Genomic DNA, 14,939 nt, shown 5'->3' with positions numbered 1-14,939 from the left:
CAGCACATCGATAGTCCCATTTCTTTTTCTCATTGTAGCAGCAAGACTCCAAGTAGGGAGCATGAAAAGTAGCCCTTGAAGTTTGGCAACAGAGTTTTTGACATCAGTACTGACCTAAGGGCTTCTTTCTTACTTACTATTCCTGCTCTGCAGTCTCATGTTATATCACAACATTCCTCCACAGGATAAAAAAAACCAACACAAACCACTTCATGCAGATTGACTTTTATGCAGGTTGGTTACCTCATCCGCTCATTAAGCAGCTGTGTAGCTATGTTGGTTATGGGGTCAGGGAGGACAGATGCAAGAACTATCATTCTGCATTTAGAATAGTTCCCATCACCACCCCCAAAAGGCTCACAACTTACCACCCCAAACCTGGTACACTGTAAATGGCAGTGTTTCCTCAGCTCTGCCTAACTAAACAGCAGAGGTAGGAACTTGCAAGAGATTCTGGGACCATCTGAAACAAGGGGTAAAGCTATCTACAGAAAAGTGAAGACAATTGACAGCTGTCTGTAGTTAGTATCAAAATATATCATCTGCAATACTTGGATTTAAAAATAAAGGATTACAAGATGCAACTCTTCTGTGAATGATAATACACTTAAAAGTTTTAAAACCAAAAGAGAAGCTGGGCAATAAGTCATAGAATTATAGAATGGCCTGGGTTGAAAAGGACCACAATAACCATCTGGTTCCAACACCCCTGCTATGTGCAGGGTCACCAACCAACAGACCAGGCTGCCCAGAGCCACATCCAGCCTGGCCTTGAATGCCTCCAGGGATGGGGCATCCACAACCTCCTTGGGCAACCTGTTCCAGTGCCTCACCACCCTCTGGGTGAAAATCTTCTTCCTAAGATCTGACCTAAGCCTCCCCTGTCTCAGTTTAAAACCATTGCCCCTTGTCCTATCAGTATCCACCCTCGTAAACAGCCGTTCCCCCTCTTGTTTATAGGCTCCCTTCAAGTACTGGAAGGCCACAATGAGGTCTCCCCAGAGCCTTCTCTTCTCCAAGCTAAACAAGCTCAGTTCCCTCACAGGAAAGGTGCTCCAGTCCTCTGATAACTTAAAGTAGTGTGATTGTGGCTATTCAGCAAATGTATTAAGAAACATCATGGCTTCCACACTGACACGAAATAGCATTACATTCTAACAACAGGATGTGAAATAGAGCTGCTCATATTGCAAAACATCCACAATGTCAGACGTTCTGCTGGCAGTTTGGAAACAGCCCTACAGAAGAGCCAACAGCAAGGTGACGATAAAACACAAGGTTTGGAAGGCTGCCTTAATTTACATGCTTTTCTAGGTGCTTTTCCTGTTATGCCCTTGATTCCTTTCTACCCCCTTAGTATGAACTCTAGTCTTTTCCTGCTTACTAAACACAACATGATTGGAAAACACTACCTAAGATTTCTGACATCCCAATCAAATCACTCCTTTGCAGACCTCCATAGCAAGCACCTGTATGTTTTACAGGAAATAAAAAGCTCCTAGCATTTGCAAACATTTGTTTTTAAACAAATACAAGATCATTTTACATGCAGCATGGAAATTCTCAGCTCCAAGCCATTCTACTTATTCACTGTCATAACTCACTGGAGTATCATCAGCTACCAGCACCTTCTAATTAAGTGGCTCCAAAGCAGGAAATGGCTGGCAGAAGTAGTTAAAGCAGCTCTGATCATGTCTGATAAAAGGTTTGCATAAACAAACTAAGACAAGAAGCTGGCTGACTTGTTGCCCGGGTAGTGTGTGAGCTGGAGAAGTGGCCACGAGCCAGGTTTTGAGGTTAGGAACCACAGTGCTGTTCATTTGTTTTTGACATCATTTGCTAACAGAGAAGTCCAGAAGAAAAACAGCTGAGAGAAAAGCAGATTAAAAAGAAAAATGGGATATCTTGGCACCCTTCTGGACAAACATAAAAACAAAGGGTTTCACAGTTTAAGATATCAATTATCATACACTTGCCACTATAGCTACGCTCAAGTTTAATTTCATCCCTTCACGTCAAACTGAACTCTCTAGAAATATGTTAGAAATTAGAGGGACTCAAACAAGATGGTCACAGAGAACAAAAACCCTTGTACAGTATTACTTGATGACCAAAGTACTTAACAGAGGTATTTTTCTTCTCAAAACAGTACTTCTGGGAGAAGTATTCCCCTAGATTTCAGAGAACTCAGGCCTTGCTGGGAAAGGCTGACACCTGGAGCACAGCAATAGAAGCTGTAGGTTTATTGCAAGCATGACAAAAAGAAAAACACACCGTTGCCCACGTATCTGTGATTTCTATCTAGGTTACCACAGATTGCAGGTGGCAAGCCTGTCATGCTGCTTTGGGCTTCATTAGAATGCACCTGAAACTGAAATCTCATGTTTTGCTGAGCTACTGGCTTTAGTGTTGCATTCAAAGTACATCTGCTTTCCCTGAGCATTAATAGCATCAGATAAAACAATGAGCCTTTTACACCTGTAATCCCAAAGAGAAAAACTGCTTGCTGTTGTCCTGCAAAGGATGCCTGGCTATCTGCTGCAAAGAAAGCAAATCACAGTGACTGCTGAGCATTGCTATGTGCAATAGGAAGTCAGTGTTCACACAGAGCTGCTCACATCATAGCCAGAGGATTTGGGGATCTTTGTTCCCCCATCCTCCCATATTCAATTCCAAAAGGTAATAAATAATAATACCATCAAGAGGAATTTTGAAGCAGCTTTTGATGATCAGTGCAGTAAGCATGTACCTCCTCTGTTAGCTCTGATGGAATGGAAGCACACTGGCTAGCTAATTAGTTATATCAAAACAGAATTATTCATTCTTTTAATAATTATAGGCTCCACACATCCTCTAGTGAACAAGCATAACTTGTATTTTCCTCAAGGCAGATGACAATGGGAGTTTAGTGGACTGACAGCTATAATACAGAACTCAGACTCTGTCTGGAAAGATGTTGAAGTTGGGTCCCACAGCAGCAGCACTCACAGAAACCAAACTTTCAGATCTGATCGATGATGTTTTTGGTCAGGAAGCTCCATCAGTTCTTGTAAAACATTATCTATTGGTCTTAGAAGGCGATTCACTGATTTCTTGTAGCAACGCACACATGCCAAAATCACCTTCTGTAACCCCTAAGTTGCTGATGAGGAATGCAACAAGGGCAATGTATTGCAGATAAGGAGAAGGAACTGCTGTTAATGGAACATCAGTTTACGCAAGCAGGGAGGTAAACAGATGAAAGCTTCCCCATTTTCCCCTCAGTGTATCACAAGTTGGGTGGAAAATAAATATAACTTGAATTAAGTTTTGATTCTTTTTATTCTTTAAGTCTTCTTAGCACACTCCCCCAGTTTTGCAAGAGTGCTCCTTCAGTTGGAGAGAGCAGCCTCAGTAAATCTATACTACTTGCACTACTGGCATCCAATTCAGGTCTAACTGATGGAAAGGTTTAGAATATTCACAAGTAACAGAAGAACTTAAAAAATGGCTGTCCTTTCCTGTTCTGTCATTGATATATTTTTGAGTAACAGTCAATACTGATTTTCAAAGTCCATTTTTATTTGGATGTCATGGAGAGAACACAGACCCACCTTTCCTACTGTTTTGATACACAGATTCATATGGAGGGTCTGATAAATTCTGTAGAACAGAAGTGTCTTTATGAACCTCTCTCACAAGCTATACATGGTACATGCTGCATTAGGTATGCATTTGAAATGAAACATGAAGGTACCACTGCCCCAGATGGCAGAAATCAAACTCAAGTCCCATTGGCTTTAATCAAATAAGATGCTTAAACTATCCTGTCATCTTCCTGGCTCTATACAATTAACCTTGAAAATATCTTCAAAGCACTTGCTAAGAGACACAACCAAGCTATCTTGAACGGGGGCTAAATCATATTGTTCAGAAGTATGGTTCAAGTTCAGTGTGTTCTTTTTTCTCCCTTTCATTTGCCACGAGTGCAAAGTATTTTCAAGCTTGTCTAAATTTATGTAAGCCTTCATCAGGTTCTGCTGTCAGAAAGGTCTATGGTCGGTAATTAACTCCGTATTTCTTTCTAGGCAAAGCTGAAGTCCTTCGCTGCCAAAATCATCCAGCTCCTGAAGGAATGGACTGAAACTTTCCCCTACGATTTCCAAGATGAAAAATCCATGAAGGAGTTGAAGGAGATTGCTCACAGGATCACCCAGTGTGATGAGGTAGGGATGGAGGGGCAGGAGAAAAAACGTTAAGTTGGAAAACAGTATTTGTGTCCACCTTTACAGGTGATTCATCGCGGCACAAACTGTTGGTCCTACACACAGGGTTTTCTGAATGGACTACAGCAGCAGCTACTAGGCTGCCCTGTAGCTGCAGGACAAAGGCTGAGTAATTAAGTTAATGGTCCATTAGCAAGAACTATGTATAATCACCAAGCGTAAGAGACAAAACTCACAGCAATATGAAAAAAGATGCAGAAGGAGAAAGGAAAGAACAGTGATGCTAATGGCACGATGTAGTTAACTTGCATACTGAATTACATGCCATCCTTTGTGCTTTGCTACTGCTCTGCATTCAGGTCCCACAGAAACATCAACTAGTTTGTAGAAGCATAGAATGGCCTGGGTTGGAAGAGACCTTAAAGATTATGTAGTTCCAACCCTCTGCCATGGGCAGGCACCAGATCAGGGTGTCCAGAGCCCCATCCAGCCTGGCATTGAACACCTCCAGGGATGGGGCATCCAAAACTTTGCCAAGCAACCTCTTCCAGCACCTCACCACCTGAGATAGGTCAGTGTCCTCCAGCTCAAAACGATACTTATGAGGGACTTCTAGGGTGCCACGCACAGTATTTTCACAAAGGATGTTCTTAGAGCTATGCTAGCCAGCCAGTCACTAATCCGACCAGGTCTGAGTTTACAGTCTAGGGAGGGGGGAGGATGGGGAAACAAAAGCACCCTTGGACTCCCAAGAAGGGCAAGGGAATCATCTGTAATGTGTTTGTGTGAACATGAAGGGTTACTTTGCAGAAATTTCTCCTTCTTTTGAAGGCCAAAACTTCAAGATACTCTTGAGAACAATTAGCAGGAAATGGGAAGACAATTGTACTGTATGCTGTTTTTGTTGATCCAAGCACAGAGAAAATGAAGAGCAACAGGTTTTTCAGCACTGTGTGAATCAGTGGTAGGGCAGTGACAGGCGTTACCAGGTTGCCAAAAGGAAATATGTCAGTTGTGTTGCATCAGCAAAATTGTTTACTTGGCTGCTGCTAAATGTCACTGCCTTAGTAAGAGAAAAGCAGATAGGATTATATTATGCCTTCTATTCCCTTGTAAACAGGACAGAGAGGTGTACCTTGGCAGACACGCAACTGTGAGAGGGAACTTGGCAAAACAGTGATTGTTGAGCATGTATATCTTGGCATTTTATTCATCCACCATTTTAAACTAGAAAAACATTGTGACCTTACCTTCTTTTCCCCTTTCCTCTCACTTGTATGTATGAATAAATTCTCACTCAGGAGAAAACACCTCAGAATGGCTCAGCACGCTGGTGTCTGAAGCTCCTGGGATGATGTTCATTAATTACAGCATCATATTATTTACCCCCTTCACAAAGCTGCAAGTTCATCAGGAAAGAGCTATGCACTTCTGTCTTCTAGGAGACAGAACGCGATACTGACAAAATAAAAGCAGCTCTTGCTCTCAGTTTGTTGCCTCTTTCCTGTTCTAAGAAAAGAGCCATACTGTGCTTCTGCAAGGAATTACAGTAACGATTCAGATTTCTTTTTTAAGTTACTATATTAAAGTTTTTCCAATCCCTGTAGAGCACTATTCTCACATAGATGATAGCAGAATCAAACAAGAACTGACACACAGCAGTCACACTCATCCTCATAATACAAGGCTGTGTATCAGGCACAGGACTGTTGGAACACAGACACAGACAAGTTATTTTCAACACATTGACACTGGAAATTAAACGCCATGTCACACCTGCTCAGAGCAGCTGAAACTTTCAGCTTTATTTTCTGAAGTTATAAGAAAATTTAGGGTAAGATCAGGAAAAGAAGAAAACAGCCAAAACTCTCTAAGAGCTTTGGTCTAAATGTTAAGGTATGACAAATTCCCAGTAGCTTAAGTAACCCATAGTTTTTAACATCACTGCAGTTTCTTCATATGTTTACACCCAGTATATATTTGAATTTCACCTGCCTTCAGATTTGATTCCCTACGATCCAAAGCCAGAAAGTTTTTCTCCTCACAGAGGCATGGCAAGTCGGGCACAGCAGCTGAGGTCAAGTGATTTCAACAGAAAGCTCAGTATAGGGGAGAGCAGAATTAGCTCTCTATTTTAGTCCCCCTACCATGTTCCCTCGGCATTTCTAAGCACTTGTAGCACAATATCCAAAATGGCTCCAGCCAGCTGCTGTTTAGTGGTAATCCAGTTGCTCATCAAGATGAGCTACACTGCTTCCAGCTTTTCATTTTATTCCACTTGGGAGTTGGATTATTGCCTTGTAAAGCAACATTCTGACACTATTATTGCTTAATTATAGCATGCAATATACAAGTATTTGGTAGTCATCTTCTCTCACATCTGCTACATAATTTCCATTATCACTGCACATTAGTGGCTTTCTGAACCATCACAGTCATTGCAGCTCTTTCTAGTGCATCCAGTTGACTGGCAGAAAGCAATACAGCGTATTGTAAGCTAAGATCTCAACCTGTGGCTAATTTCAAGAGAAATAATTTGCACAAAAGCAGGAGAACAACAGCATAATGGAAAGGAAAAGGACTGTTAATAATTAGTTTTTCCAGCAACAGAGAGTGCTAGGTTAGAGAACTCAAGTCATTTGAAGAGGCAACAGGAGGGACAGAGGAGTATAAATGCAATTAAGGTTAGCTCCTTGGGATTGACTTCAGAAGGAAATGTCTGTAGGACACAAAGAGCCCGCTGCAAAAATAATTCAGTGGTTTTAGTTATCAAACAAAACCAAACCTGACTGGGTGGGTTATATATTTTTTGCTTTACCGATCTAAGGGTTGGATCTATAAGGACATAAAACCTGCACAGAGCATTTTAAATTATCAAAGAACACAGATATGCCTAGATCGGTGGAGGGTTTAATTTTTCAAATCCACACTGGGGATATTTTAGGGCTATATTTCTGGATGTGATATGCATTCCCTGGATTCTACACTTGCCAAGTAGACTTGATCATCAGGGAGTCTGATCAGAATAGGAAGGCTTTTCATTTAAATCCTAGAACGGCCTGAGTTGAAAAGGACCACAATGACCATCTGGTTTCAACCCCCTGCTATGTGCAGGGTCACCAACCAGCAGACCAGGCTGCCCAGAGCCACATCCAGCCTGGCCTTGAATGCCTCCAGGGATGGGGCATCCACAACCTCCTTGGGCAACCTGTTCCAGTGCCTCACCACCCTCTGGCTGAAAACTTCCTCCTAATATCTAACCTAAGCCTCCCCTGTCTCAGTTTAAAATCATTCCCCCTTGTCCTATCAGTATCCACCCTCGTAAACAGTCAATCCCCCTCCTGTTTGTATCCTTCCTAAGCATATAAATGTATGCAAAAGTTATATGGTATAAGAAGTTGTGTCTGGCTTTCTTATAGGAAAATGGCACGGTGAAAAAGATCATTAGCCAGATGACACAGAATCTCCTGATGGCTCTCTCTGCACGGAGCCAGTACCAGGAAATCAAAGAGAAATTCCGGCAACCTGCTACAGACAAAGGCACCATCCTCAAAACCAAGCCACAGTCTACTCAAAAGGACATTCTGAGTGTGTGCTGTGACCCTCTGATCTTGGCACAACAGCTAACCCATATTGAACTGGTGAGACATAAGTTTGCGTGAGTTATTTTGTTTTCCATTTATTAAGTATTTATCTACTTGCTGTATTTTGCTGCAGGATTCAGTGAAAGCCCCTAATGCGTTCATTAAATAATATACCAAGTGATGAATGAGAACATCTAGATAACTTCCATATAAACACTTGGTATTTATGAGTAAAGAAAGCTTAAAGAATATTAAAGTTATAAAACTGCCTAATAACTTAGGTCTTATTGGTGCACTGAACTCTGTCTGCCTGTACAATGACAATCTCTAATCTTTCTGACTCAGGAACGGGTGAGCAACATTTACCCAGAGGATCTGATGCAGATTGTCAGCCACATGGACTCTCTGGATAATCACAAGGTACACGAAGGGGTACAGGGAAAAACAGAAGTAAAGACTGATCAGGATTCCTGCATGCTTTGTGCATGAAGGGTTTTCATTTTCTAACCTTCTTTAAGCTCGTGCCTTAAACAAAATCCAATAAGATTTTGAACAAGACAAAGCGTATCCCTTGGTATACCAACCTCATCACAATGAAGATTAATAAATACATGGTCTTTTCTCTTGCAGTGCCGAGGCGATGTTACCAAAACCTACAATTTGGAGGCCTATGACAACTGGTTCAACTGTCTTAGCATGCTGGTGGCCACTGAGATTTGCAGGGTAGGTACGAGCAGAAGATAAGATTGAAAAATAATCTTGTCCTTAAGCACAAGTGGTAGGTAGTGGTCTAAAAGAGATTTAAACAGAAGCAATGTAATTAAAGATAATTGCATCATTCAAGCATTAAATTATTTGCATGCTTTTGTTTAAGAGCAGAAGATTAAGAGTTCACAGCTATATTTGCCCTTGCAAGTGTTCTCCAGTTTTGGGTAGCTCCCATATTAACAGACACGTAGCAAGATGGAAGTTGCATGGAGTTTGAGTTGGAAGTTTAAAATTGTTATATATTTATTTTCAAATGCATGCATGAATTTCTATGATAGGCATCTATACAGAATATAAAAAATTGTTACATATTTATTTTCAAATGCATGCATGAATTTCTATGATAGGCATCTATACAGAATATAAGGGGAAAAGAATATCAAGACGTGGCCATTATTCCTCTTCACATCCAGGCTACACACCCTGTTCTTAAGACTGTCTGCTGCTGCCTCCTTAGGTTTAAGCGTTTTGACATAGATTCTTCTGATAGCAGCTTGATGTTGTGCCCCTTTCCCAGAAATGGGAAGCAGCTGAGAGGTGTCCGGCTTGTTCATACGAGTTCATTAGGACATGGAAGTGAATTACACTCTTCCACAACTGGGCAAATAATTGGTAATGGCCTCACATACTATTTTAATAAAAAAAAACATCTTCATAAAATATCCTCAGGCCTACATACTCAGATTGCTTAACTAGATAAAGCCTTGAAGCCTCTCTTCAATCAGCTTGTAATAACGCCTTCAACCAAAAATGCTAACCAAAATTCAGACCACCCCTTCCCTCTTAACAGATCTTTATTTTTCCAGGTTGTAAAGAAAAAACAGCGTACAAGAATGGTGGAATTTTTCATTGATGTGGCAAGAGAGTGCTTCAACATTGGAAACTTCAACTCAATGATGGCTATTATCTGTAAGTAACCTGAACACAGATGACAAAAGGCACCACATTTTGCAACCAACTGTCAGGACCACGCTTATACTTGCCTTAAGCTGGCTGACCACACCATACCAGCCCTTCTACAGGCACAGTACGCATCAGTGACAGAGGAATGCTTGTGTGTGGTGGTAGGGTGTTACCTACATCTTCTGTTTGTCAAGCTGAACTGCCTTCCAAAGTATAAGCAAGGTGCTGCCATAAAAGTATGTATTAACCCTATGTTCCTTCAACTCAGTTGCTTGTTTTGTGCCTTTTCTCACCATTTAGCTGGCATGAACTTGAGTCCTGTGGCACGGCTAAAGAAAACTTGGTCCAAGGTCAAAACTGCCAAATTCGACGTGTTAGAGGTATGTGTAAAGGTCAGACTTGATTTAGAAATCCGTTAGATAGTAATTTCACAGTGATGGTCTGGATTAAATCAAGTCAGAGATCACAGAGGCTCACAGATCTGTGACCTCTGTCAATGGTCACCTGTATATAAACATCAGGGAGAGCGTTTCCTGAATTCCAAAACTCTTGCTTAACTGCAAAAGAAGAGTTAATGTACGTTTCCTGTAGGCTATCATATCTTCTGCAGGCTACCTATCATATCTTTACCTCCCCAGCATCAAAGTACCTTACATTCTTCATGCAAGTGAATGCTTTTTCGCATCCCATAAAACTGATTAGAGTACTCCATCTAGTGGCCTGAATCTGAATGAAAACTAAATTTAATTGCAATCGTTAGATTAACGACAGCAAGTCGAAATAATTGCCTCTTCTTACCCCCCAGTAGTCATTTATTATTTCTTTTCATCTTCGTGTTAGCAATGGAATGAAAGCACAGAGTAAAGCTATTATGTAACCCTCCTTTCAAACAAGACAAGAATTAGGAAACAAAACTTCTGAATCCAGGGAAATTCCTTACAGAGAGAGTGGTGAGGTGCTGGAACAGCTGCTCAGAGAGGCTGTGGATGCCCCGTCCATCCCTGGAGGTGTTCAAGTCCAGGTTGAATGGGGCCCTGGGCAGCCTGGTCTAGCATTAAATGTGGAGGTTGGTGGCCCTGCACGTGGCAGGGGGGCTGGAGATTCATGATCCTTGAGGTCCCTTCCAACCCTGGCCATCCTGTGATTTCTGTGATAATCCAGACCTGATTACAACATAAGGTACTCTATTTTATAAGCTTAAAAGGTACCCAGTGAAAGCATACAGCACGTACTCCGATAATATCAGGGTTGTTTTTTGTTTTTTGGTTTTTTTTAAATAATATTTAAGTCGTTTTTGTGACATGACTGCCTTTCCCCCCATAAAAACAGCATCACATGGATCCATCCAGCAACTTCTGCAATTACCGCACAGCCCTGCAAGGAGCAGCACAGCGATCTCAGACTGCCAACAGCAATCGAGAGAAAATAGTCATCCCAGTTTTCAACCTGTTTATCAAAGATATCTACTTCCTGCACAAAATACACACAAACCGCTTACCCAATGGGCAGATAAACTTCAAGGTAGGGTTTGGTTTTTATAAGATCTATAGCGCTTAGACAAACACTATGCATTACAGTTTTCAAATGTCAGATGTTTAAGCATTGCTGTCAACTAGACTAAATGATACCACCATCCAGGGGAAGTGATATTAAGGTCTCAATACCAAGTTTCTGTGAAAGACCAGTGATTGCAGTTGCTATGTTTGTATTCTGTGTCCAGCAGAACCACACACAGTTGCATGTGTAGAAGAGAATCCACAGGACTGCTGGCATTTAATTGCCTTCAGTTAAGAGGTAGGGTTTTAAAACAGAGTTAAAGAGAGATTAACTTCTGTTAGTTATGAAATGAAAAAAGCACACTGCAAACCATGAACTGTATGAATACAAAAGGAGGTGAAATCATATTTGTAACGAAAGAACTGATAGATGAAGATGGTTAAGAAAAATAAGAATTTTGAAGCCAAAACTCAAATGTTAAAAAGTTAATCAATTAAAAACTGAACTTAAATAATCTTATCTTTGCCAACTGAGAAGGGAGATGCCTTCAAGGACGGTTACACCCGTGCAAGTTTTAAAATTAAATAAAAAATGCAAAGGCAAATACAAGAAAATTGTTTGGAACAGTAAACATTTGTCACTCCCCAGCTGTGCTCCTGGGATACGTTCAGAACCCCAAACTTTGAAAGCTATGTAACGGCCACAGTACAGAGAAATTTCTTCGTCTTAAAAATGTAATAGGAAAGAACAACAAGGAAAGAGGTGGAATAAAGGATAGTAAGAGCAGAAACGTGAATGAGAATGAGACAGAGGCTCTGAAGTTACAGAGAGGAATCAGTATTTGAAGGAAAAGTGATTGTAAAGTTTTTTAAATTACCTCATGCAGAAATTCTGGGAAATATCAAGACAGATTCACGATTTCCTGACATGGAAGCAGGTCGAGTGTCCTTTTGAAAAGGACAAGAAGATCCAGAGTTATCTACTCACTGCACCCATTTACAGTGAAGAAGGTAAAAACCCTTACTGAACATTATATCGTTTTCCTATTTAAAGTACAGAGTGAACAGTTAGCAGACAAGAACAATATTTCATAAGCATGTATTATCAGTTCCACATTGGCTCCTGATAGGAGTAAACCTCACTAGTAAAGTCTTAAATTACAACTGTTATATGAAATGTTATATTATATATATATATTTCATATAACATATGAAATATATGCAATATGTTATATTATTTTATATTGGTTTCATTTAAAGAATCCAATTGTTCTTTTCTTATTTACCAGCTCTGTTTATTGCATCTTTTGAAAGTGAAGGTCCAGAAAATCACATGGAAAAAGACAGCTGGAAAACACTCAGGTAAGAAGCTTCCTCAGCATGAGATTTTTACAGACACACATACATGCTTGTGAACTCTTCATAAGCACTGTCGCACATTCAACTCAGCTTTATCTGCAGCCTGAGAACCTCAAAAAACAGGTACAAAAGACTGAGCTTTTTTGGAAAAAAAGTGAAAAGAAACTTTTTTGAAAAAGTGAAAAGATTCCTGCCTGCTTGCATGTCCATCCAGTAAATAATTCCATTTTGGCCTAAATGTACTTCATTTCTTTCAAAATTCAAATCCAATTGAAAATTATATAGAATTCTGATAAAACTTCTCTAGTCAACTCAGGCTCCAAGAGCACTGCTTGAGACCATGAGAGAACATAGCCCTAGAGTCTGTATTTGAGTCTCTATTGGACTGCAAGCAATAGTTGAAGACGAGAAGGGAACTTATGTCACTTGCCTGAGCACATTCTGAAGGCTACAAAGGTTATATCTTTATGTCAAGTCAGTATTATTTTGGAATTTAGAGAGATAAACTAATTTGTAATTGTTGAAAAATCAACCCTTTCATATAATCCTAGAATGGCCTGGGTTGAAAAGGACCACAATGATCATCCAGTTCCAACCCCCTGCTATGTGCAGGGTCACCAGCCAGCAGACCAGGCTGCCCAGAGCCACATCCAGCCTGGCCTTGAATGCCTCCAGGGATGGGGCATCCACAACCTCCTTGGGCAACCTGTTCCAGTGCCTCACCACCCTCTGGGTGAAAATCTTCCTCCTAAGATCTAACCTAACCTCCTCTGGCTCAGTTTAAAACCATTCCCCCTTTTCTTATCACTCCTCCCCCATAAACAGCCTTTGAAGAAAGGCTTCCAGTTATGGAAGAAAGACAGGTCCATTGCCAACCTTTACCAAAACTATAAGGACTATCACAATACAAAGCTTTTTTATTTCTATTACTTCTTTCTCTAGGACTACTCTGCTTAACAGGGCCTGAGATTTTTGGATCTGATCTGCAGACTTCAAAGCACACAGAATGAATGTGTTTTTACAACCTGAAAGACTTGGACTGAGTTAAGATGACCTCACTGGTTGAGGTCTGTTTTGTATATACAGTACCTTTTATGAAACAAAATGTGGTAAATATTTCACATGTCAACCTTAAGGCACTTAAGTGAAGGGTTTTGTTTTTTTATTTAAGAAAAAAAAAAAAAAAAAAAGGGCAGGGCCCTGTTCTCAGAGATGAAGCGTATCATGGGAGGTGGGATCCCTGGGGAGACCTTATTCTATCAGCATCCAAATTTTTATTTTTTATTACTTCCACCAAAACAAACAAAAGTTAAAACACACATCTCAACTAGAGCCGGTGTTAAATACTCCATTGGACCAATAGCCTCCACAACACTCTGTGTGTCTACCTGTGGTTTCATTCCAATCGGCGAGAGCGATCGTACATACGAGTGTTTGTAGAGTCAAGGCCTTAGACATCTGCAGTAAGCCTGTTCCTCTCCTACATCAGAAAATAGTGCCTTACAAGGTACTGACATTGTGTAGTGTACCTTCTATTACGCTGGATTGGAAGCAAGGAAAATAAAAATATGGATGTCTCAAAACCAGCCACAACGTACTTTTTAATTAAAATGAAGAATATGACACGTGAGGTAGAGTATACCTGCCTGTGACATTGATGGTGCAGCAAACGTATTTTTGTTACACGATTTAAAGAGAAGATGGGGTAACTACTGAGGGTTGTGTGTCTGTGTGTGCATATGTGTGTGCATGTGTGACTTCGCACACGTCTTCTGGGAACTATCCTTCAAATTCTGATTGTCAGAATAGTTTGTGTTTTCCTTTCCAAAATCAGGGATTTAAATTTTTTTTTTTTTTTTTTTTTTTTTTTTTTTTAAGAGAATGATGTCTAACCTAGATTATCTCTGCAAAACAGGTTCAATATGTATTTCTGCCAACAGTTTACAGAAAAAAAATAATCATGCACAAATAAAGGAGAGGGAAGTTAACTCAGATGTCCAACTAAGGCTAAAATTGCCAAAGAGGGTCAAGAGCTCATCTCTACTGACTTGGGCATTTAAACCCCTTGGTTCCTTCAAAAATGCTAGTCCGGACTTCAAGACCAAAGCAAAGACTGACTTACATCATGAACTTGTTCTAGTGTTTTGCAAGCCATGACAGTCTGGGGCAGGACCCACTGAAATCTATAGGAAAACAATATAAGGAACTAATCAAGCCTTTGGATCTATGTCAAGGTTAGAGATGATCTATAAACTCATTGATAGCTAGAAATAATGCCCATCATGTCCAACTTCTCCTTTTCACCCTAAGTTTATACCTGTTTATCTATCCAGATGAGCATGAGAAGCTTAAGACTAAGCTATCCATTTCAGAAAAAATGTTACATATTTCAATATTTTTTTTTCCCCTTCTCCCCAAATGTCAAGTTAAGAAAAAATGAAAATAGGCTCAGATTGAAAACTACTTTGCTTTATGAATTATTACCTGTGAATATCTACTACCCTTTCCAGTAACTGTTCTCTTAAGGCATGAGGTCCAGGTATTCTTAAACGAAGACTGAGCTGGGCTGTTGTATTAGAATTTTTCTTTCTTCACAAGCCCTTTAAAGTGCTGTGGTTACAGAC

General features: G+C 40.3%; 1 protein-coding gene across 2 annotated transcripts in view; it reads left to right on the top strand.

The window, feature by feature from the left end:
- RASGEF1A (RasGEF domain family member 1A) overlaps positions 1–13,282 on the top strand; it is a gene marked incomplete at both ends in the record, with an annotated part of 42,684 nt that extends 29,402 nt beyond the window's left edge. For both annotated transcript variants that reach the window (XM_079535479.1, XM_079535480.1), the window contains 10 exons: positions 4,068–4,205; positions 7,625–7,846; positions 8,135–8,209; positions 8,420–8,512; positions 9,364–9,466; positions 9,761–9,840; positions 10,790–10,981; positions 11,844–11,967; positions 12,246–12,318; positions 13,258–13,282. In XM_079535479.1, coding sequence (XP_079391605.1) covers positions 4,068–4,205; positions 7,625–7,846; positions 8,135–8,209; positions 8,420–8,512; positions 9,364–9,466; positions 9,761–9,840; positions 10,790–10,981; positions 11,844–11,967; positions 12,246–12,318; positions 13,258–13,282 — 1,125 coding nt within the window. The remainder of the gene's footprint in view (positions 1–4,067; positions 4,206–7,624; positions 7,847–8,134; positions 8,210–8,419; positions 8,513–9,363; positions 9,467–9,760; positions 9,841–10,789; positions 10,982–11,843; positions 11,968–12,245; positions 12,319–13,257) is intronic.
- Between the last annotated feature and the right edge of the window lie 1,657 nt (positions 13,283–14,939).

The sequence above is a fragment of the Tetrao urogallus genome (assembly GCF_951394365.1).
Source record: "Tetrao urogallus genome assembly, chromosome: 5".
NCBI classification, from domain to species: domain Eukaryota; kingdom Metazoa; phylum Chordata; class Aves; order Galliformes; family Phasianidae; genus Tetrao; species Tetrao urogallus.
This window is presented reverse-complemented; position numbering and strand designations above follow the sequence as displayed.